The 23,878-nt window shown below is 51.3% G+C and overlaps 1 protein-coding gene across 7 annotated transcripts in view; it reads left to right on the top strand.

Annotated features, from left to right (window-relative positions):
* PRR5L (proline rich 5 like) overlaps nt 1–23,878 on the top strand; it is a 79,068-nt gene that overhangs the window by 44,010 nt on the left and 11,180 nt on the right. For 6 of the 7 annotated variants that reach the window (XM_036326163.1, XM_036326165.1, XM_036326162.1 and 3 more), the window contains 4 exons: nt 3,965–4,013; nt 14,987–15,044; nt 20,356–20,447; nt 23,734–23,874. In XM_036326163.1, coding sequence (XP_036182056.1) covers nt 3,965–4,013; nt 14,987–15,044; nt 20,356–20,447; nt 23,734–23,874 — 340 coding nt within the window. Of the gene's footprint in view, nt 1–3,964; nt 4,014–6,891; nt 7,201–14,986; nt 15,045–20,355; nt 20,448–23,733; nt 23,875–23,878 lie in introns of those variants that run through there. The other variant, XM_036326168.1, reaches the window with a different exon arrangement.

The raw sequence follows: 23,878 nt of genomic DNA, 5'->3' as shown, positions 1-23,878 counted from the left end.
CTTCTGTTGGGGTGGTCTGGCCCCTACGCTGCGGCCCCCTTCGTGAGCTTCACCTGGGTCCTTAACGCCAGGTTAATCGCTAGTCTGGCGATACTCTTAAGAAGGTGCCAGGAGCCAATCAGAAAGGATATAGGCACCCCTATATTCATAGCAGCACGATTTACAATAGCTAAGATTTGGAAACAGCCTAAGTGCCCATCAGCAGATGAGTGGATTAAAAAACTGTGGTACATCTACACAATGGAATACTACGCTGCTATAAAAAAGAAGGAGCTTTTACCATTTGCAACAGCAAGAATGGAACTGGAGTGCATTATGCTAAGTGAAATAAACCAGTCAGAGAAAGATAAATATCACATGACCTCACTCATATGTGGGATATAATGATCAACATAATTTGATGAATAAGAATAGATCGATCTAGAGACAAATGGTAGGGGAGAGGTGGGATTAGAGAGAGACTAAAGGACTTGTATGCATGCATATTAGCATATTAGAATAACCAATGGACACAGACACTGGGGCAGTGGGGGCTTGCCCGGGGTGGGAATGGCTGGCGGGGGCAGGGGGGGGGTCAATTGGGGAAAAAGGAGACATATGTAAAACTTTAGACAAGAGAGAGAGAGAGAGAGAGAGAGAGAGAGAGAGAGAATGGAGCTGTTAGAGGAGTATGGGCTTGGGGGTCAGACGACCTGGGTCAAACCCTCCCAGCTGACGCTCACTGCTATTCGCTAGGAACTCCCGGTCTAGGGTTAATTCCTTCAGCCCCTGCAGCATCCTATGGAGTCTGTGTCTCTCTATCCCCAAGTTCCCACTGAGGAAACAGCCACAGGGACTCCCGTGTGACGTGCACCTGCACAGGTTATCGCTCAGGCTACAGCCCCCGGCGCTGCCTCCAGGCCCTTGCCGTCGGTGAGGTTCCTCTCCGGGATGGGCTTGCTGCCCGCGCTCCCTGGTCACCTCCGAGGGTCCCTTTCCTTGGGTGTGGAAAGTGGAGATGTTACTGCTACTGATGTTACTGATGGAGAGTTTTGTTTTAGCCTTAAATGAGGAAGCACATGGAGCTTGTTGACAACGGTGCCTGCTAGTTAGTAAGCGCTCAGTAAACTTGAACTGGGGGGGAAAGCCAGGCCTCATCCTAGCAGCAATTTGGTTTTTATCCCTTATTCATTTATCTGCCCATCCGTCCGTCTGTCTGTCTGTCATCTATTTTTGCTCCAAGAAGTCATTCCTTTCCTGTTTCCGGGGGAAGGGTGGGAAGGGTGGGAAGGGTGGAAGGAGGCTGCGGGATGCCAGGCCGCTGTGCTGGGAGGAGCGCACATCCTAGCATGGGGGTTTTCGTCTCTTTGCATCCAGGCAACCACAAGCCACAGGCTCCTTCACTCTGTTGTTTTCCTCCTGCCTCTCTTCTTCCTTGTGCTCTCCAAGCTGAACTGGCTCACTTAGTGGGGCAGGGGGCGGGGCGAGTTGTCCCTCTGCGATTTTAGGTCTGGGACTCCCAAGTTTTGGAGAAGGAGGCGCTAGGAAAAAATCTGTCCGAGCTCCGGGTTTGTCCTCTCCTTCTGGCTCCTAGCACCACGTCTAGCACAGCGCAGGCTTTCCGTAAAGGCTAGGAATTCCCAGCCTTCCTATTCTCCATCAGGCGCTCTTTCCCCCATTGGGGGAAGCCACTCCCCCATCCCCCTGGAGGCGGTGCTTCGAGTCAGAGGGGTGGAAAATCCCTCTTTCTCTAGAGTTTTCCGAAGCATCCTTTCCTTGTAAACCAAACCCGAGCAGAATAAACACAGAGTATAGAAATAGAAGGTGGATTTTGCATATGACTCAGCCCTGGTCTGTTCCCTGGCAGCTGGGCCAGCTCCGCCCTCTCCTCTCCCTCCCCTTGCTCTGGGTTAAGCTCACTGGTTACCAGCCTGAGAGGCTGTGGGATTCTCTGAGGGCCCTAGGACAGCCTGCTTCCTGCTCCTGTGCCCTTAATGGGAACTCCCTGCTACCACTTCTTCTGGGCTTAAAGCCATCCAGGTCACCTTCGTGGTGGTGATTGTTAATAAAAAGATTTTTTTTAAAAAAATACATATATATTTTTATTGATTTCAGAGAGGAAGGGAGAGGGAGAGAGAGATAGAATGATGAGAGAGAATCATTGGTCAGCTGCCTCCTGCACGCCCCACACTGGGGATCAAGCCCACAACCCAGGCATGTGCCCTGACTGGGAATCGAACCGCAACCTCTTGGTTCATAGGTCAGTGCTCAACCATTGAGCCATGCAGGCTGGGCAAAACCGAGGGCATTTATACATAATATTTAAAATGTATGTGTGTTGTGCGTGTTTAAAAAGCAAGGTGCTCATTTCAGCACCGAGGGCCTCCTGGGAAGCAACTCACGTAGCCATTCCAGAGTAAGCAAGTGGGAGCAGTTTTGACAGATGAATTGGTTGACATTGTGTAAATAAAAATGTGTATTGTTCCCTTTTTCACAAGGGAGCGTGTTACCCACACGGTTCCGCATCCTGCTTTTTTCTCTTTCCTTCACGTAACTTAGAGCTTTTCATAGCATTGCTCAGCGCACTTCTGCACCCTCTCTTGCTTTCTCACAGTCACGTGGAATCCTGTTGTCTGAAGGGAGCACACTTTTTCTGGGAGCACCTCCGTGGTGCCCATTCAGGTTGATTCCTGTGTTTTGCTGCAGGGGACACTCTGCACACACAGGCAGAGACCCTGTCTAGCCTGTAACGTGCTCGGGCAGGAATAAGACGGGGTTTCATAAGGGACAGAGGAGCTTACTGACTTGCCCACCCAGGACAAGAGAGGGAGAGCTTGAATGATCAGAGAGGGCCAACATTGTTCAGATAGATAATTCTACGTGACGATACCCGATGGGGAAGGTCTTGAACTCAGGAAGCCTGTCCCAGGGAACTCCCTGGACCTGGAAGCCAGTTAGTCTTGCTTGTAGCTCCCTCACCTGGTTTGGATCCAATTAAGGGAAGAGCAGTAGGGAGAGTCCCATCATTTGTCACAGGAAAAGGAGTGCGGGTGCCCATAGCCCTATTTTTCATTTTTTTCTTAGCATTGGGACTCTCTGAACTCACCTTGTGAGGGTGAGGGTGTTGATTGACAAGCTATCTGTCCACTCTCCTCCCCCTGGAATAGAAGCTGCATGAGAGCGAGGCCCCCCCTGTCCCGTTCATTCCTGTGTGCCAGGGGCCGGAAAAATCTATGGCACATCACAGGCAGTAGCTGTTCGCTGCCTGGATACATATGCTCTGTCCTCCCCACTGTGGTCCCCTCCCCGCTGCCACAGGTCCCTGGGGATGCCAGTGGTCCTACCGCCGTAGGACCACTCAAACCATGGCACCACGTTGCATGTCTCCCATGGATTTGGAGGAGAGACGGGGTGGGGTTATGGGAAGAGATGTTGAGTTTGCAGAAGGTCTGGGTTTGAATGTTAACTCGGCCACTGACTTGTGTAGGGGACCTCTCTGCGCCTCAATTTCTTTCTGTAGGAGAGGCAATCATTGCCCCTCCCTCTAACCAGACTTTATAATCCTTGGTTGAAGAATGCATAACAAATGCATTTAGGCTGTAAAGCCTGCAAATGTGGGGGCTTGCACAATTGTGGTCTTTCTCTTTCTTGGTATTGTGTTTATTTATTGGTTGGTTGGTTGATTTCACATGAAGCCAGGCACCCTGCCTGCCTCCACCAGCTCCATTCCTGGGACCTCCGGTGACTGCCTTCCTGAGAAGGCTGTGTTTGTGAGCTACGGAGCAGACCCCCTGTAGGATGTTCATCACCCCAGTTCCCTGAGAACATTGGCGGAGCGGTATCACCGGGGCCGGGGAAAGTTCACCCTCCGAGGCCTGGCTGGGTCCCTGTCATTGCCCAGCACCCGTCATTGTGTTGTGTCCGTGACCCGGACAGCGGGAGCTGTACCATCGAGGGCTGCTTGACGGTGTTTCTCTCTCCCCAGGCGGCTGCTGAAGAGTGAACTCGGAGCTTTCATTACAGACTATTTCCAGGTAAGTGTGTGGGTCTGAGCATCCATCATTATTGTGCCTGTGGGGACATGTACCTAAAAGGATGGACCCTACTCCTACTGTACTCCTGGGTCTTTGTTCAATGTCCCGAGTTCCTGCAGGGCACGGGGCGTGGGGCACGTGTGGTCCCACTCTTACGGACACATCACCATCTCAGGCTGTGGTTCCTGGGGTCTTTGGTCTCAAGATCCCTTTATGCACTTAAAATGTTATCTTATTGGATTAGCTCTACCTTCATTCACCATAGGAATTAAACCCAAGAAATGTTACAATGTGCCGTAATTCACTTAATCATAAGCCTAGTACACGTTGGCATAAACAGCGCTTTTATGAAAAATAACTTTCAGCGTAAAAAGTAGAAGAGAGCATTGTTGGGTATGTTTGCAAATCTCTGCCCCATCTGGCTTCCTAGAGGGGCCCTGGAACCTCGAATCTTCCCGCTCAGCCTGTGGCGATCTGTGGGGGGTGTCTCTGGAGAACCCCGCAGGACACGCCCAGAGGATGTGAGGTAGATAGCAGCCCGGTGTCACTAAGGAAATAGTTTGGACCATGTGGAGAAGGTCTGACCAGTGCCCCAGGGAACCCCAGACCACACTTTGAAAACTGCTTCTCTAGTGACTTTCCCTCCCGCCCCTCTGTGTGGCAATCTAATTGGGTTAATTATATGTACCCTTTAGCCAAGTGATTTCTTGTGGGGAAGCGTCTTGGTCTGCTCTGTTAAAGATGGAATTGTATCAGATGATGTAATGTTTCTCCTACCTAAACACGATTGTTATGGGGCAAATGAGTTCCAGGTTCCATTAAAGGATGGTTGCTTTCTTTCTTTTTAAAAATATATTTTTATTGATTTCAGAGATAAAGGGAGAGGGAGAGAGAGATAGAAGCATCAGTGATGAGAGAGAATCATTGATCAGCTGCTTCCTGCACGCCCTCCACTGGGTACCAAGCCCGCAACCCGGGCATGTGGCCTGACTGGGAGTCGAACCGTGACCTTCTGGTTCATGGATTGACACTCAACCACTGAGCCACAGCTTCTGGACAGAGAATGGTTTCTAGTCACTGACACAGCTGCCTTCCTGGCTCTACCCACAGGGACATGAGGAAAGGGTATGGGGAGGTGTCCCATGACACCTGAATGGAGTCAGAGTGCCCATCGATTGGCTGAGTGGTCTTGGGGCAAGCCGCTTTGCCTTTCTGTGCCTCTGTTTCTTCATCTGTAAAATGGGAATAAAAGTATGATCTACCTTATAGGTCACTGTATGGTTTCTATGAAGTAACACATGGGAAGCACTCAACACTAGCTATGGGGGACAATGGAGCGGGGTGGTCAAGAGCATGGCCCTCAGAGTCAGGCTTCTGGGGCTCAGCACCCATCATAGCCATTTACTAGCTGTGTGACCTTGAGCAAGTTGCTTTACCTCTCTGTTTTTAGTTTCCTGTTCTGTAAAAATAGAGGTCATAGTTGTTGTGAGGATTAAATACATTATTATTTGTAAAGTGCTTAGAACAGGACTAGCACAGAGTAGCGACATATTCATTAAATTTTTATATATTCACCCAGGCTGGCATGGCTCAGTGGTGGAACGTTGACCTATGAACCAGGAGGTCACAGTTCGATTCCTGGTCAGGGCACATGCCCGGGTTGCAGGCTCAATTCCCAGTAGGGGGCGTGCAGGAGGCAGCTGATCAATGGTTCTCTCTTATCATTAATGTTTCTCTCTCTCTCTCTCTCTCCCTTGTTTCCTCTCTGAAATCAATAAAAAATATTTAAAAAATTTTATATATTCATATTTGTTATTCTAAAGTGTAACCCACCTCTTTTAATGGGAAAGTGACAGAAAAATAGATAACATCTTGGTTTCAGGTTGATGGTATTATTCTGTATCTGAGGAGAACATACTTCTAAGGCAGTTTAAAGAGTTTTTAGGTTTTAAAAACAACACAGGCATCCTTTTGTTTATTTTTTTAATGATTCAGGAAGCATAGACTTTTATGTGTACTTTAAAAGAATGACAGATGCCAGGCGTTTCGTGCGCACACACAGTGGAAAACGGCCACTCTCAATGTGGACCAAGCAAGACCTTACAGAAGCCTGGGATTCTACTGGGTCAGATGTCTCACTGCTGGACAGAAAGCTCCTGCCCCGAGAGACGGACATAAAGATTAGGAAAGAGATAATTAGTCACAAATGTGAGTCGTTTCAGGTGCCCTTGACGTTAAGGTCAGAGTTGTCCTCACTCCCTCCTCTTGCTGCCTCTAATGACTGATTTTTAAATCTCACTATAGGGAAGTGGGTTTACAGTGGGTCTTGGAGAAGCCTGCCGGCCCAGCTGCCTTCCCCGTTGACATTTAAAATAGACAGGGTTTGGTGTGGTTTCAACCAAGTTGTAAATGTCAGTCGCCTTTTGGCTCGGGGGGCCACCCTCAGGACAGGTGGGGCAGGACATTTGGGGGGGGGCGACTTATTTATCTGAGGAGGCCCTGAGGTTTGCTGAGTGGTTAAGGCTGCTTGCGAAGCATGCCAGACACTTCGCAGCTAATAACCACATGGCATTTTCTATTGCGAGCTTCATCAGAGGAACTGCTGGGTGGATGCTGAGTCGCTGGGGGGGTGGGGTGGGACCAGGTTTTTGCAGTTTCGAATCTGGGGTTTTCCTGAGCTTCAGGTGCTAGACTGGAGAGAAGGCTACCCTAGACACTTTATTTAAATATAGGTTTTATGTCTCATGTGGGTGCAGAGCCACTTTATTTTTATTTTTAATCTTTATTTTAAAGAATATTTTTATTGGTTTCATAGAGGAAGGGAGCGGGAGAGAGAGATAGAAAGATAGAAACCTCCATGATGAGAGAGAATCATTGATTGGCTGCCTCCTGCACACCCCCTACTGGGGATCGAGCCCACAACCCAGGCATGTGCCCTTGACTGGAATTGAACCTGGGACCCTCCATGGCTCGGCTTTTGGAGGTGAACACGTTGAAGTTGCAGCTTTAAAGAAAGAATCACAGGAAGAAAATCTTCAGCGGAGAATAATGAAAATGCCCCGAGGGGCAGGCAGGGGGAGCGCGCGAGGAAATGGTGCTTATCTCCGGACTGCACACAGAGAAGGCGCTGTTTGATCCGCAGAAGCACAGAGAGATTTCCGTGAGACGCTGCCCGGCAGAATCCCTGGTGTTTCCAGTATTGATTTTCCTTTTTCCCCTGTCTGTTTTGAATGACACCTGGAAGGGAAATTGGGGTTTCTAAGAGGAACTCTATATCCTAGCGACAGCTCTGAGAGATAGTTGGTTCCTTATAACTCCGGAAACTGATGCTATGAAACGCTCTGCATTTTTCTGTCGCCTAATTAGCTACCGTGGTGTTCAGGCCTTGGGACGGGAGGTTTGTACTTGCTGTCTGTCTGCATCTGCCGGCGGCATTGAGTTTGCTAAAAGCTTTTCCCGGAGCCCAGGAAGTTCAGCTCCTTGTGGTTGGAGTTAGTTTTGCTTGACACAGAAACTCTCTTGTCAGTGGCTCTGCATAAGGCAGCACTTAGGAGAAGGAAAGATTAGTCACCACAATAGCCAATAGGTCATGGGCCGTGTAGTGTTTGGTATAAAGATTTCCATTTGCGACTCACGTCTGAGAAAACTGGCTTCCCCTTAGCTCATTATGACCAGAGAAGATGCATATGCTTCTGGCACATGCTGGAATGCCAGAGGAGACCCCACGTCCTGGCTTCCATGGAGTTTGAAACCGAAGACGGTGCAGCGATAGGGATGCATCCACACGGGTGACACACAGTAACACACAGCGTTGTGTTAACTGAGCACCCGAATGGGCGGTGAAGGCCCAGAAACAGGCCCAGATTGAATATATTTTGCAGGGACAAAGATGGGACTTGGGGAGAATTCCACAGAAAGTTGGGGGGAGAGATGATAAAGGGTGGGGGGAAATTTTTTTGATGCTCAACCACTGAGTCACGCTGGCCAGGCCAGCTCTTCTTTAATCAATCTGGGAAGGTTTCCAAATTGAGTGGAATTCCCCAAATGGGAAAAGAGACGGAGGGTAGTAAGGGACAGCTCACCTGTACTCTGCGTTGAAGGTAAAGTCGGGGCCAGTGTACAAAAGGGCTCTGAACAGGAGCTGGGCTTCAGTGAGGGGACAAGAAAGGGAGAGGATGGTGGCTTTGGTGCGAAGGTCATGGTGAGGGGAGGAGATGGGGTAGCGCCCCCCGAGGGCTGCAAAGAGGACCCCCGATGTTTCAGGCCACTGTCCAGGGGGGCTGCCCGCCAGCCAGCGATTACCTTCCAGCAGCTTTATTCTACTTACCAGTACTCTCCCTGGCCGTTACAATGATCTGAATATTTTTATTATACTCGTCTCACGTTTTATGAGGATAAATAGAAAAATGAATCTTGAAATTGATCACCACAGGGCTCAATCTAATTGAGATAAAGGTGAAAATCAATGGGCATGCTGAAATGGCAAATCTTTAGCCTCATTGGACTTCGGTCATTGCCCATTTTCGACTGTGAAAGAACCTGTGGGTACAAAATGCCAAGAATACATCACCCGGAGAGGAGCTGCGAATACGAGGTTAATTAGGGATTTTATAGTCCTCTTCAGCTTTATGGGCACAGAACGCCTCCTTCTATCCGGTAAGCGTCTCCTGCCACATGAGCACTTGTTTTCAGGAACCCATTATGTATGAAATTGGTGACTTCCTACGGACTACGCAAGGAATCCAGGAGCCAGCTTTAGGGCGCTTGGAGCGGGGGTGGGGGTAGGAGTGGGTGGCAGGGCTAGACACTGGAAACGAGGTGTTTACATAAATGGGGACGTTGGGCACCTCAGTGGCCGTGAGAAGTAAAGACTGAGCTAGAAGGGCTGAGGAATATTGGTCACACAGGACAGCTTTCACTGAGGCTAGGAGCTCCGAGGAGGGCACAAGTAATGATAGTCACAAGGGCTAACACTTTCAAGACTTCTGTGCCAAGCGTTGTTCTCAGCGGGCGGTTCTCAAAGCGTGGTCCCCAGACCAGCATCTTCGGCCACGCCTGGGAACCTGTCGGAGACGCAGATTCCCAGGCCCCGATCCGAGGGACTCAGAAACGGTCATGATTCCGACGCGCACTCCCGTCGGAGCCCTTCTCCAAGCAGCTTTCCCGTGCTACGTCGTTCACGCCTCCTGACAGCCCGCGGGGAAGATGTTGTCCGTGCCCGTTTGCAGATACTGCAACTGCAGCTCCGAGAAGGGAGGTGATCCAAGATTGTAAAACTAGTAAAAGGTAGAGCAAAGATCAAACCCAGCCACCTGGCTACGGATGAAAAGAATTTGGATTCTACTTTCAGTGTTGAAATGCCCTTAAGACAGCCCCTGAAAACTCCAGAGAAGAGAAATTTCAGTGTGTTTTGTTTTTGTTTTTTAGCGGGGAAGAGAGAAGGGTGTTCAGCAAAACAGGCATGGACTGTTTTCCTGCTTCTTTGTAAAATGCCTTTTTCAAGAAAATCCCCATTCACCTTTTAATAACCACTGACCCGGTGCCGAAGGAAGAATTAGCATTTGTGCCAGGTTTTTCACCTTCTGCGTTCCCCACTGGGCCTTTCTCTCTGGTCTCGTCACTTGCACACACACCCCAGAACTGATTTATTAGAGACTCTCTGGGCCCGGTGGGGTGAGCTGTGTTTATACGACTTTTCGTGGCTTATCTTGGAAGGATCAGGGTTCACAGGAAACGCAGGCATCCTTGGAGGTGCTGGCTGCACTTTCAAAGTCACGGAGGGAAAAGGCAGAGGCGGCTGCGATTTCCATCACTGGCTGGGCGCCAACCACAGGAACTTGCGTAGTCTCGGGTGTCCCTGCAAACAACAGCCTGGGGTGGAATTGCTGGTTCCTACAGCTTCTCCGTAGGCAGAGTGACACACTGCTCGGCCCTCTGGGGTCGGCAAGAACACCTTCTTTGGGAATAGACTGCACCTGGGAGCCAGGTAGTCACCATGTTAGACATCAACTGTGGACGGTGGAGACCAAGGGCCTGGGAAAGACGTGGGCGAGGCGTAAGTTGGGAAGCTGGGAGCAGCAGGAATGACCGGGTTGGATGGAAGCTGTGGGCAGGTGGGGGGAACCCAGTTACCTGGCTGGAGATTGCCCACCCAACTGCCCCCAGCATCTGGAAACCTGAAATGGGTCTCTTCTACTTCCCCCCATGGGCAAGAACCTAAGAAACGCCTTCATTTGACAGGGCAGGAGAGTGTGAGGCTAACAGCGCCAGCCCTTTTGCCAGGTAGCTCTGGATTCCAGTCCTTGCTAGAGCACTTATTGGCTGTGTGACTGCAGGGAAGTCACTGAACCTCTCTGGGCCTCCGTTTTCTTAGAAGTAATCTAGGTGTAAACATGGTAACTTACTTCAGAAGGTTGACGAGGCTAGTAGGTGAGATGCCATATGCAAAGTGCGTGGTACATAGAGAACAGTCGACAGAGGGTGGCTCTTCGTACCTTAGTGCTTTTTTAATTATCATTGCTAAAGTATAAACCAGAGGAATATATTGGGGGAAAAACATGGGCATTGGCATCAGACCAACTAGATTCTAGTCTCACATGTGCTAGTTGCTTCCCAGAGTCTAGTTTCTTCGTCTGCAAAAAAGGGAACAGGATTGTTGCAAAGGTAAGTGAGATATGCATGAATAGGGTCTACTACCGGGGCTGACAGGAGTAAGAACCAGTACACAGCTCTGTCATTCTTCCTGTTACTGCCATCGCCACCGCTAAAGCATTAGACGTGAGGGAGGGCTAGCAGCCCTTGCATTTACAGAACTCCTACCGTGTGGAAAGTTCTTTCTTCCAGAAAGATACAGGCAGTAGCATCACTCTCCAGCCCCCCAGCCTTGTTGGTTCCCTGGTGTCCTGAGTCCCAGTGGCCGGTTTGCGGAGGTGCCTGCTTGACCAGCCCCGCACTAGGGCCACCCACCCTCCCCTCTCTGCTGCCCTCCCTGCCTCCTTCCGCCCACCCTGTGTGATTACCCAGAAGGAGCTGGGTCTCCCCAAGCCCCTGGTGGTGGGATGGTTTGGGGTGCCTTTCCCCAGACATCTTTGTTGTTTGCCTTCTTCCTAGCTGAACCTCATTTTTTTGTGTGTGGGCAGCCCATTTTTCGATGCCTTAGAAAATAAATGTCAGCTGTTTTTCGTTCTGGGCTTTTCTGCCACTTCATTAAAGTGCTGTGTATTCCATGTTCAAGTAACAAAGGCCCAGTTCCAAGTCCCCAGTCATTTCCTAGGTGGCTGCTACTTAATGCAACTGTTTCTTGGCTTGAAGCCTTTGGCTGGGGAAGGGGGGTGGCTGGTGCCTCGGGGCAGGGAATGGACAGAGAAGAGCGGGCTCTTCTGCAGCCCCGTTGCCATCCAGCCCCAGCCTTGCTGCCTGCGGCAAACATCGCCCAGCCCCTCCAGAGTCCGGCATTTGTCAGGGGCTGGGAGCACTGGGAGGTGAGGCCCGGGGAGCACAGATGCTTAGAAAGAGGAACACAGTGCAGATCGCGGCCCGAGTCAAGGCCAGTTTTCTTTCCTTCTTTCTTCCTTTCCTCAGGTCTCACAGCCTTAAGCCCCCCAGACGTCCAGTTGGCGTGTCCTTGGGCATCATCATTTGCAGGGCCCAGTGCAAAATGAAAATGTGGCCGCTTCCGGCTGGGCCTGGATGGGTGACCCCCAAGAGTTTGTCACCGCTGCACTCTGGGTACATAGATTAGGGGGGTCAAGAGGCCGCTGTGGAGTCACCAGTACATGCATCAGGGCATTGCCTGCCCAGGTCAGGGAGGGCTACACCAACCGGAACCCCTCTTAGCCCCAGTGCCTGAGCCCCCCCACCCCCCCTCCCCCCACACACATAACACTGTCACATTTAGGGGCTAGGATGACAGTAATGGGGCAAGGTGGTGGCAACCCCCCTGGGCCAGGCTCCAGGAGGTGGGGAGCAGGAACCTAAAACCCTTCTGTGGAGGTGGTAGGAGGCAGGCCCATGAGTGAGCTGAGGCCCCAACCCCCCGTGCCTGCCCCATTGCCCCATCAGACGTCACTTACGAAGCACAACGTCAAAGGTAAAAATATTAGGAGTGTAGGTGGCGCCCTCACAGGTATGGGTCAGTGGATTAGAGTGTTGACCTGTGGACTGAAGGGTCCCAGGTTTGATTCCGGTCAAGGGCATGTACCTTGGTTGCGGGCACATCCCCAGTAGGGGGTGTGCAGGAGGCAGCTGATCGATGTTTCTCTCTCATCGATGTTTCTAACTCTCTATCCCTCTCCCTTCCTCTTTGTAAAAAATTAATAAAATGTATTTAAAAAAATAAAAAAAGAAGTGTAGGTGGCTACGGCAGAGCATTGAGCCCCAAGCGCGGGCCCTTAGGCAGGCAGGACCCATTGGGGTCAGGTGACTGCAGGTTCCCAGGAGAGAAGATGATTGGCTCAGTCTGAGATCAGGTGGGCAGGAACCAGGCCAGTCCACGAAGAGGGAAGATGGGGGTGCAGTTGAGGCGGTGAGCATGCATGATGGGGCTGACTCCACCATGTGGACAGCAGGGCTGGCGAGGCCGACCCGAAAGCCTTCTCTAGTGGCCTGTGCTCCAGCCGTAGGAGATGGAGAGAGACCCTACACGTAGCCTCAGCTTATTCAACTGAGAAATAACAGTATCTGCCAACTCCCAGGAATCTGAGACTTTTCAAATGCGATTGGAAGGTGCTTGAGCTCCCTGGAAGGCGGACCCACCCAACTGTCATCAAAACCGCATTGACCATTGGATCTGACCTCAGGACTGGGGAGGGGGAGCAGGAGAAAGACTAGATGTCTTTGAGGTGCCTTTTAACCCCAGTTCCAGAAATTCCATGCTGTGTGTTATGAGGATTTTAAAAAGAATGTTTTCCATTCTCTACAAGACACAAGCACCTTCTTTTCCTAAAAATCCCCCCCCCCCCCGGCGCCCCCGCCCCGCCCAATGTCTTCTTGAAGGGGAAAGAACTGGAAAGAAAGGAAGGAGAACCCAGGCCGTTTGTTAAAGTTTATTCCTTAGGCTACAATGTGATTTTTGTATCACGCAGAGGAAATGTCCGCAGACTTGAGGACGGTTTTACTGTCTAGGTCTGGTTGGTGCTCAGGGCTCGTGTTGCTTTCTGACCCGGAAGCTGCTGGCTTACCTTTGCTTGGCAGGAAGGTGGAGAACACAGTTAGGGTTTCACCTCCATGACCTGTCCATCCCATCATGTTTTGTGAAGGAGTTCTTTGTAAATCACTTTGATTTTAGGCTTTCGTCTGCCATCTGGCAACTAGTGACCGGTTTTTAAAATTAGGCCGTTATCTTGTGAATTTTACGAGGACCTATGAAATGTGGTTTATGTTACATTAGTCACAAATGTGACAGTACCTTTGAGAGAACATTTTAATGTTTCGGATGTAGGCCTATTTATTGTAGACTCCCGTTACTTCCCACTCCTGGTATGAAGATAGCTGGGCTAAGAGAGCAATTCTTGTCATCACTACCCACCACTGATTACTAAGGACGTAAATGAGCGTGTGTGTGTGTGTGTGTGTGTGTGTAGCGATTATTATTATTTTAATATTTTTATTGATTTCAGAGAGGAAGAGAGTCTCGTTAAAGTGCTGAAGCCTTCGGGCTGGGGAAGGGGTGGGGCTGGTGCCTCAGGAGAGAGAGACAGAAACACCAATGATGAGAGTGAATCATTGATCAGCTGCCTCCTGCACGCCCCACACCGGGGATCAAGCCTGCAACCTGGGCATGTGCCCTTGACTGGCATCGAACCCGGGACCCTTCAGTCCGCAGGCCAAAGCTCTATCCACTGAGCCAAACCGGCTAGGGCATGATTATTCTTATCAGAACTTTATGATATTGCTGAGATGATGCCATTTTCCAGAGGAGGAACTCAAGACTCAGGGAAATTAAGTCCAAGACCACAGAGCTTGAATGTGGCCGAGCTGGGACTTGAACCCTTGGCCTGATTCACAGTTCTTTCCTCTCTGCCACCCATGCCCTCATCATCTCTGTAACAGGGCTCTTTATAAAGGAGAGAACTAAGAAATGCATGAAGTTTTGTTATAGGATACTGGTCATCCTGGGCCCCCCACCGCATAGCGTAGGCCTTGCATAACCTGGTAATGAGGCGAGTAGAGAGGCAGCAGCTCACTCGTGCTCTCTGAGCTGCTGGGACTTGCAGAGAGGCTGCTCCGTAGCTTAGGGGACCAGCTTTCTGAGGGAGGGCAGGGGTCCGCGGGAAGCCTTGCTGGAGCGCAGCAAAGCAGAGTGGAGAGCACACAGCTCCTGGAGCCAGGTGGACCAGCGCCGTCTCCCGTGGGCAGGCCTCACTGTGCGCACCAGTAAAGTCAGGGGAATGGCACCAGTTGACAGGATGATCCAGAGGGTTGGAATTGGGTGAGATGAGGGGCCTGAGCCCTCTAACAAACACAGAACGTTTAACTATGGTTAGTTGCGGTTGCAAAGGGACTAAATCTTTCTCTCCCCACAACCTTCCCCTGCAGACACATGACGGACACATCCTTCTGCTTATGATTTTGTGTGTAGTCTTTCATGCCAGCGTGAGAAACCTAAATTTATCTTTTTGAAAAAAAACTATTCTTTCTGCCTAATTTCCCATTGCCTTCAGGTTCTCTTTTCTGAGTTTAGATGAAAGGCTGGAAGGACATTGGGCATCAGTGTCCGTCCATAGAATCCAGCCAGGCTCGCCACATGCCGCCCCTGCGGTTGGAGGGATGGCCATGGTGGAGGTTGGGTTTGGCGCTTGTCTCACTCTGTTGCGATGGGCTGTCTTCTCCTGGAGCCTCGGCCTTCCGTGAGGACAAAAGGCTTCTTAACCTTGGAGGCCGGGCGAGCTCCCAGCGCCCAGGAGGCTGGCGGGGGAGAGGGCTGCCACCTGCAAAGGAGCTCAGCTCTCATGTTCTTTGTTCTCTTTTGGCAGAACCAGCTTCTTGCGAAAGGACTGCTGTTTGTGGAGGAGAAGATTAAGCTGTGCGAAGGCAAGTATGAGGCTGCCCTCGCAGAGCGGGGTTCCCCGGACTCGGGCTTTGAGGTTTGGGCGGCCGAGGTGCTTCTGTCCAAATGCGGCCGGCCCCACGCGAGGGATTCACCCCGGCCGCTGCCTGTCCGGCGAGGCGGCAGCATTTCCATCTGAGTCAGCCTCTTGTGCCACGGCAGCTGCCACTGTGCTTCAAAAAGGGAAGTGGAACCGGGAGGTCGCTTTACAGACCTCGTGTAAGGGGGTTTTCACGGGGTGTGTGCAGCGGTCCCCTGTGATGGGATGAGTTACCCGGTAGGTCTGGTTATGCTGTTCTCCCTCGTCTGATCCAGGCTATTTCCTATTGGCCTCTGTCCTGTTTCTTGTCATAAGTGACCAGGGGCCTATCCGCTAGGGAAACGTTAGGCTAAGCAGAGGGCCACTTCAGGGGGTCTCGTTTGATAGGCAAAGGAACGTTTTCTGGCTGTAAAAGAGGTTTAGAGCCCATTGGACAAGACAGGATGGAATTGGAAGGTGGGTCCCAAGGCAAGAATCACCAACCCCTTGGACTAGCTCCACCTGGGACTATGTCAGCTCCCACCCATGTGGATCCTAACCTCGGCTGCCCCTGCGTTCATGGGTGACTGTTTGGCAAGTTTCTAGTTTCTCTGAGCCTTGGTTTTTAGTGTCTTTAACATGATAAAATGGGGGTCAGGATGGTAGGGAGGATCAAGTGCATCACCGGCACAGCACCATACCCAGCACACAGTAGGTACACAAACTGGTTCCTCCTCCTTTTGTTCATCCTGCTCTAGCCTGAGTCCTCTGGCTGTAGGACAGACTTACCTCTAGACCCAGACTTACCAGGCATTAGGTCACCCCTTTATTCTCCCATTCCCTGGGAAAGAGACTGGCGTCCAGGGAAGTGGCTCCCAGTCAGGCAAGGCAGGAAGAGAAATGCGAGGCCGGCAGGGCAGAGGGCGTTGTCTGGCACACAGTGAGTGCTCACCAGCCTGCGAAGATCAGAGATTAGACACTCGCCTCTCTCTGTCTGAGAGCTGCTGAACCTGTGGCCTTGTTTCCCTTGCATCCATCTATGCTGAGACTCCTCATGCTTACAAATACCCACCGGCCCGAGGCCTTGCTTACAGCGACTGGCTCTGATGAGCACTTAGTGGGCCTTCTGCATTTTGGTGGCAGGCTAGGACACGTGTGTGGAAGGTGGCAGGCTAGGGAAGAGAGGAAACAGGAGCATGGTCTCTGGGCACATTTGTCTAAGTCATTGGGGGAATTTTTACAAGCTCTTGCAAATATGGACAAATACCAGCTCTAGGAAAAGGATGCTGAGCAAAACCAGAGATCTGAGTGCCCTTAAAAAGGAAAGGGGACCCTGGCCGGTGTGGGTCAGTGGATGGAGTGACGGCCTGCGGACTGAAAGGTCCCAGGTTCGATTCTGGTCCAGGACACATGCCTGGGTTGCGCGCTCGATCCCTAGTGAGGGGTGTGCAGGAGGCAGCCTATCAGTGCTTCTCTCTCATCATTGATGTTTCTATCTCCCTCTCCCTTGCTCTCTAAAACCAATAAAAATATATTTTTTTAAAAAAAGGAAAGGGAATGTCTCTCGCCCAAGTGATGCTCAACAGATGCATCCAGAGTGAAGCCTCAGAATGGAGCTAGACGGGTGAGCAGGTCATCCGGGCTATTGGGCCACGGCCCCACCGTGGGCCGGCGAGTTCGGGGCCCGGGTGGTCTCTCTGTGGCCCCCTAGTCCCGGGCCTGGGTGCCAGGTCCTCTCTGCACAGTGAAGGGGCCTGAGGGGAATCGTTAAGGGTTTCATCCCCTCAGCCAGAATGTCTCTGCTCTCTCTATGTTATGCATGACGGCTCCAAGCAAGATTTCGTTTGGGGAAGAGGACTCTCCTGCTATGAAATAGAGGTTGGGAAGGACTGAGAGGACCCTCCCTGTCGCTGAACAGAGTGCACTTCATTGACCTTTTTGCTAATATACGTCCACTCCGCCTCCTGGCCGCAGACAGGGCAGAGGCAGCTCCTGTCCGCGGGGCGTTCTGTCGAGGGATGTGCCATGTGACTCGCAGCCGTCCCTTCTGAGCTTTAGTGACCTTGACTTGAAAGACGTTTCCCGTACCTATCCTCCGGACCTCTGGTGATCTCAACTCTCATGGTGCATTAGAGGAGAGTTTTCTAAGAGAGTCATCTAGAACCTTCCATCCAGGGAGGACTTGGCAGGGAGCTAAGTCCTTGACGTGGGGCTGTTTCTGGAGGTGACGCCACCTCCTTCCTTGAACTCTTGCTTCCCCGGGGCTACCCTGTGTCTGTCTGAGGTTGTTTTCTGAACACGTTCCAAAGCCTCCATTCCTCTCTGGAGTCTGCAGCCAGCAATTAGGCCCAGGCTCCCGGGACAGGCGCCTTCCGGCTGCGGGGCTGAGGGATGGCCTCACGTGCCCACGAGGGTTCCATCTGGGTGGGGAAGGGGAGCAGACAGGCGCCAGCAGGTCCGGCATCGACCTGCAGGATTCACCACCCTTCCTTCAGGGCAGGGGGGGCCTCTGCTTGTCCGTGTACGGAAGGCTTAGCCTAAGGCAGTGATGGCGAACCTTTTGAGCTCTACATGTCAGCATTTTGAAAAACCCTAACTTATCTCTGGTGCCGTGTCACATATAGACATTTTTTGATATTTGCAACCATAGTAAAACAAAGATTTATATTTTTGATATTTATTTTATATATGTAAATGCCATTTAACAAAGAAAAATCAACCAAAAAAATGAGTTCGCGTGTCACCTCTGACACGCGTCTCATAGGTTCTCCATCACTGGCCTAAGGGCTGTCAGTGAGGAGCTGGAACAGCCTCTTCTCCTTGGAGACACATTCATCTGGGTGTGGGGGTTCACCTTGGTTTTAGGTACCGGGCTGACTCGTTCCTGCAGAGAACTAGCATAGCCTGCATTTGAAAAGAGGATGCTGATGGACTGAGTCAAACATTTATTGATTATCTTCTATCGACCAGGTTCTCTCCTAGGTGCTGGGGACACAGGGGTGCACAAAACCATCCTAGGATTACAGGCCCTTGTGGCGCTCCCGGCCTGGTAGTGGAGACAGATATTAATCCAATCATCACAAAATGTAAAACTGCAGCTAGACTAAGTACTAACAATATCGTGCAATCCATAGTAGGAGGATTTGACCACTTTCCTGTGGCCCAGGGCACATGCCTGGGTTGCGGGCTCGATCCCTAGTGAGGGGCATGCAGGAGGCAGCTATCAGTGCTTCTCTCTCATCACTGATGTTTCTATCTCCCTCTCCCTCCCTCTCTGAAATCAATAAAAATATATGTTGGAGCTGAAACTACAAAGATAAACAGATGTAGGTTAGGCAGAGAGCGGAGGGAAAGAACAGTCTGGGCAAAGGGACTGGCCTCTGCAAAGGGCCTGAGGCACAAGGGACCTGGTGAGTGGGAGGGGCTGAAATAAAGCCCACAGAGTGAGGGCTAGAGGCTGAGGGGAATATAGAAGACGATGACGACACAGAGGGAAGCAGACTCTCCCCTGGCCAAGAGGCCCACATTATGGAGGTTTTCTTTAAGCAAAGGAGAGTGTTGGAGCTAATCAGGAAGTCCTGTTCTATCCTGTCCCATATCTGGGTTAAATGGTAACCTCCCTCCACTCACCAGCCCTAGTGTTTGCAAAAATAAACAACAAACCACAACCGCCTGGCTGGCATGGCTTGTGGTCGAGCATCGACCTATGAGCCAGGAGGTCAGGGTTCGATTCCCGGTCAGGGCATCTGTCCAGGTTGCAGGCTTGATCCCCAGTAGGGGTGCATGCAGGAGGCAGCCGATCGATGATGTTTCTCTCTCACCCATGTTTCTATCTCTCCATCCCTCTCCCTTCCTCTCTCTCTGAAAATCAATAAAAGAATATAAAAACAATAACAACAAAAACAACCCCACAACCCTGTACACTTAACACTTGCCATTCATTCATTCATTCATTCATTCATTCATTCATTCATTCATTCCAAGATGTCTAGAAATTGATTTATCATGCTAAGCACTAGAAATAGAATGGTGAGCAGGACAGAAAGAGCCCAGGCACTCACTCCCGTCCTGGTGGAGTCAGGGAAGTGAAACAAGCATAAGCGAGCCCAACAGAGAGTAATTAGCGCTGTGCGAGGGAAAGGGGAGGGCGCTAGGGGTTTGCGTTTTCCCCACCTACATCTCGCACTGACCTTTCCAGATCTGCATGCCTTCGGCCCTGCTAGCTGCCGGTCATGCCCTTGCTCTGCTCTCTCCCCCAGCCACTGCTTTTATTGTCCATTAAACTAATAGATGGAACGTACTACATGGAGCTCTGTATCAGTTCAGTGCAACTGGCGGTGTTGGGCCAAACGCAGCTCTCGGTGTCTAATCTTGGTTGACCCAGTTTCTCTGCCTCAGATGAGCAAAGACAGTGCCCAGTCAGCTCTGTTATCTGGGTCATTAAACAGCAGCCACCGTGCAGGCCCCTCTCAGCCACGCCCCCCCGCCTTTCCTGCAGGTGCAAAGTTCCTCACACAGCCTTCCGGTGGCACTGGGTGACCCGTGTCATCTAGCCGGGGGTGGTGCGTGGCCACGGCTCAGGCTCCCTGGTCCCAGGGGTGAGAGTAGGCCCTGCCTCGGGATTCGGGTCCTGTGTCCCACAAGGGACCGAAATGCTGAAAAGCAGTGGGTGGAGTTTCTCGGCCCTCTTTCCACCTCCCTCAACTGACAGCTCAAATCCAGAATAAAAAGCCATTGTCTTAGCGATCAAAGAACAACAGCCAAGCACTATATAAGCGAGGACAGGCTTTGCCCAGTTTATGTTGCTCAAGAGCATGGTTCTGGAATCCCGACTCTGCCTTTTTGCTGTGTGACTTTGAGCCAGGTACTTGACCTCTCTGAGCCTGTATCATAGGGTAATAGATCTACTTATGAGATGTCTCATGGATGAGTAATTTAGCACAGGGACTGATAATGTAACCATTCTCGTGATAATAACAATTGTTATACGATTTTCAAAATTCAGCTCCCTTTTCTGGGTTGGGCCCAGAAGGCATAGTTGCATGTTTCCAGTTGAGTCTTTCCATCCAACCCCGTGGTTACTGTAGTAACACCTTACAGATCAAATGTAGGTGAGGGGCCTTCGTCCCCTGCGCCCCCCTCTCCCCATGCCCCCCCCTCCCTATGTGCCCCCCTCTCCCCATACTCCAGTTGATGGAACTGTCTTCTGGCCTCTTCTGCAAGTAATGACAAGTTCTTTTCTTTCTTCCCCCTCCCGTCTTCTCGCCCCTGTGTAGGTGAAAATCGCATTGAGGTTCTGGCTGAAGTCTGGGACCACTTCTTCACTGAGACCCTCCCCACCCTGCAGGCCATATTTTACCCCGTTCAGGTCAGTCTCGCCGGAACAGCCTCGGCTCGGCCTTTGCCACTTGCAGCCTCCTGGTGACGGGGGAGGACAGGAGGTCGGGAGCCTGAGTTGGCTAAGGACTGGGAGGTCTCTGCAGGGTGCTTGGTTCCATCCTTAGCATCTCACCTCCAGCAAAGAGGAGGCCCCGCAGAGGTAGTGATTCGTAGGCCCGCGTTGCCCTCTTGGTTTGGAGAATGTCCGCATATTCCTGGAGTGGCCTGCTTCTTACTCTTCCTTTTCTTTCCCTTTCTCCCCCCCCTTTCTCTGAAGCCCGATTTTTAAGCAACTTCCCCGTTGCTCCCAGGTTGTGGAAAAGGAGTGGTGTTCCTTGAAGACCACGTGGCAGAAAGAACCCCGACTTGGGATCTCGTGGGGTTTGGGCAAACGCATCTCACTTCTCGGAACGTAGCTCCATTTCGTCTCCTGCAAAGGGAGGAATTTAGGCAGAAAGAGCAGAAGTGCCTCCTTCTGTGACCTCAGCTCATTCTCCCACTTATTTCCCGCCACCCTGCTGCAGGGCTGGTCAGTGCCAGGTCAGCGTGGACACCCCCTAAGGCAGGTGGACCCAGGTGTCACACCCCTGCGCTGCCATGCGCACTGCCCCCCCCCCCCCCACCTCCCCTGGGTTCAGGGTCCTGTCTGCTCGGGCTATTGGGCGCAGCCACAAACCAGCCATTAGCCATGGTGGGAACTGCCTGGTGCCAGAGGTAATGACCCACCTGCTTTGTTTGCTCTGAGTGCTGTTTTAAAGGAACCTGGAATTCTCTGAACTATTTGTCAAATGTTTAAAACTTGGGAGGTTATGCCTGTGGCGTCCATCTCCCATTCTGGGCCTGCCCCCTGACAATTCTGGTGGAAACCCCCAGCCTGCAGCCCACAGCTCTCCTCCCCCCATTCCCAGCTCGTCCTGCTCCCCTGAGAGAGGACTGAGAGCATTGATGTGGACAGTTCAGTCCCCTCCTCCAACACCCCGTGTTCAGAAGCGTCTCCCTTCCCTGCTGTGGTCACTCCTCGGCCAGCAGTGGGTCTTAAGAAGGCAGTCCTGGGAGGTGGGGTGGGCAGATCTAGCCAATGAAAATACAGGATGCTGAGTTAAATCTGGATTTCAGATCAACATAAACAACGCAAGGTCTGAGACATAGACTAGAGAATCATTCACATATAACTGGACACCCATCTGCAGTGGGTTTGCCGTCATGGGTGTCTCTTAGGACCATCTGGGCGTGAAAATCCTAGGTGAGGGTGCCCAGATGGGTTTAGGATGGGGCGTGTGGGATCTGGGTGGGCGTTGTCCTGACACAGTCGCCAGGGGGCCTAGAGGAGCCCAGCTGTGCAGGTCTGAGGCTGGTACCGCCCCACTTCTCTTGAAAGATTGTAAAATGTGGCAACAATTGGTTTTGTTCCTGTCCACTTCCCCCTAATTTCCCAAGTGCTGCTGCTGCTGCTGCTGGTCCAGACACCCCACTTTGAGAACCCCTGACTTAGGAGTGCTCATTATTGGTAGTAACACCCTCTGAGGTGTCTGTGAGTCCAGTCGGATCCTTCTCACAACTCCCTGTGGGTTGAGGTGTCTGCCAGACCTACTCCTCATTGGACAGCTGTGTTTCTGAGCACCTGCTGTGCTCAAGGGGGTGGAACTTGGCCTTTGGTTTTCCCTCTTGTAAACTGACAGGCTCTAGGAGATGAAGTGAGGGCAGATACCTACCAGATAAGTGGTCAGTGCCAAGTGCTGGGGCATGATGCAAAACATAGAAGCTACAGAACCTTGGAAAAGATTGGGGAGGGGGTGGACCACTGCCAGTGAGGCAGTCAGGGAAGGCAGTCCAGGGGGTGGTGGAACTGGGCCTGGAAGGCGTGGGTGGCGTTATGTGTGTGTGTCTTGGGACTGGAGGGTAGAGGGATGCAGGGTTGGCCACACCACTCTTGCCCATGTTTCTGTAAAGCCTTCCTAAGGACTTATAAGAAATGCTAAACTTTCTTAAGCTTTGGTAGTCTTGAAGGGTGGGAACCCATATCCTATTGGCAGGGTATACTTGAATGATACCTTTGTCTCTACTGAGAGCAATTGCTTTTTGGAGTGTTCTGTGTATATATGTGCAAAGGAGAGCCTGGAACATGGGCCCTTCTTTCCCTTTCTGTTTTGGCAAACTTCGGGAACTCCAAAATCAAATAGTTTAGGGTTAGCCCGGCTGGTGTGGCTCAGTGGTTGAGCATCAACTTATGAATCAGGAGGTCACAGTTCGATTCCCGGTCAGGGCACATGCCCAGGTTGCAGGCTCCACCCCCATTGGGGGTGGGCGGGGGGGCGTGCAGGAGGTAGCCAATCGATGATTCTCTCTAATCATTGATGTTTCTATTTCTCTCTCCCTCTCCCTTCCTCTCTGAAATCAATAAAAATATATTTTTAAAGAAGTTTAGGTTTGCCATCCAGCTGTACGGGCTTTAGGATTTTTCACCTTGAAGTGGGTTTTATAATAGTACCTCTCTCAAAGGGTGGTCACAGGTGTTCAATCTACATCAAGAATATCTAGAATCATGCCTAGCCATGGTCAGAGCTTAGTGTCAGTTCTTAGGATTGTTAGCTGTTATTTTCTTTCTCTGTCCCCACCCCACGTGGCTGAACAAGTCCCTTCCTTCTACTTCCCCAGTTCTTTTTCTTCCTGAGTTACTTGCATTTATATGAATCTAACACAGTGGTTCTCAACCTTCTGGCCCTTTAAATACAGTTCCTCATGTTGTGACCCAACCATAAAATTATTTTCGTTGCTAATTCATAACTGTAATGTTGCTACTGTTATGAATCGTAATGTAAATATCTGATATGCAGGATGGTCTTAGGCGATCCCTGTGAAAGGGTCGTTCGACCGCCAAAGGGGTGGCAACCCACAGGTTGAGAACCGCTGATCTAACAGGTCCCATGCTTTCCTCCTTCTCCTGGCATGCGACTGGGGCTCAAATAGTTAACGGATGAAGCTGAGGAAGCAGCCTTGAATGTGGGGAGGAGGTGGTGATCTTTGATCTTGTTTCTCCCATCTGCCTCTCTCTTCCTTCTTTCTGACCCTCAAGGGGCACCGGGACAGAATGGCCCCCAGGACAAGCATCTGTATCACCTGTGGGTTATTTAGGCAGGTCCAGCCGCACCTTATGTTAAGCAAAGCTTCCGTTCTGAAGGATGGAGGCCAAGTCCCGCCTCTTTAACAACACCCATGTGGCTGATGGCAGGTCCAGGGAGCTCTCTCCTCCCGACACCGCCTCTTCTCTCCCCCAGGGCCAGGAGCTGACCATCCGCCAGATCTCCCTGCTGGGCTTCCGTGACCTGGTCCTGCTGAAGGTGAAGCTGGGCGACCTGCTGCTGCTGGGCCCGTCCCAGCTGCCCCCGTCCATCGTCCAGATGCTGCTCATCCTGCAGGTGA

This window comes from Myotis myotis, unplaced genomic scaffold, assembly GCF_014108235.1.
Source record: "Myotis myotis isolate mMyoMyo1 unplaced genomic scaffold, mMyoMyo1.p scaffold_m19_p_10, whole genome shotgun sequence".
NCBI lineage: Eukaryota > Metazoa > Chordata > Mammalia > Chiroptera > Vespertilionidae > Myotis > Myotis myotis.
Note: the sequence above shows the minus strand (reverse complement) of the source record. Positions and strands in the feature narration are given on the sequence as shown.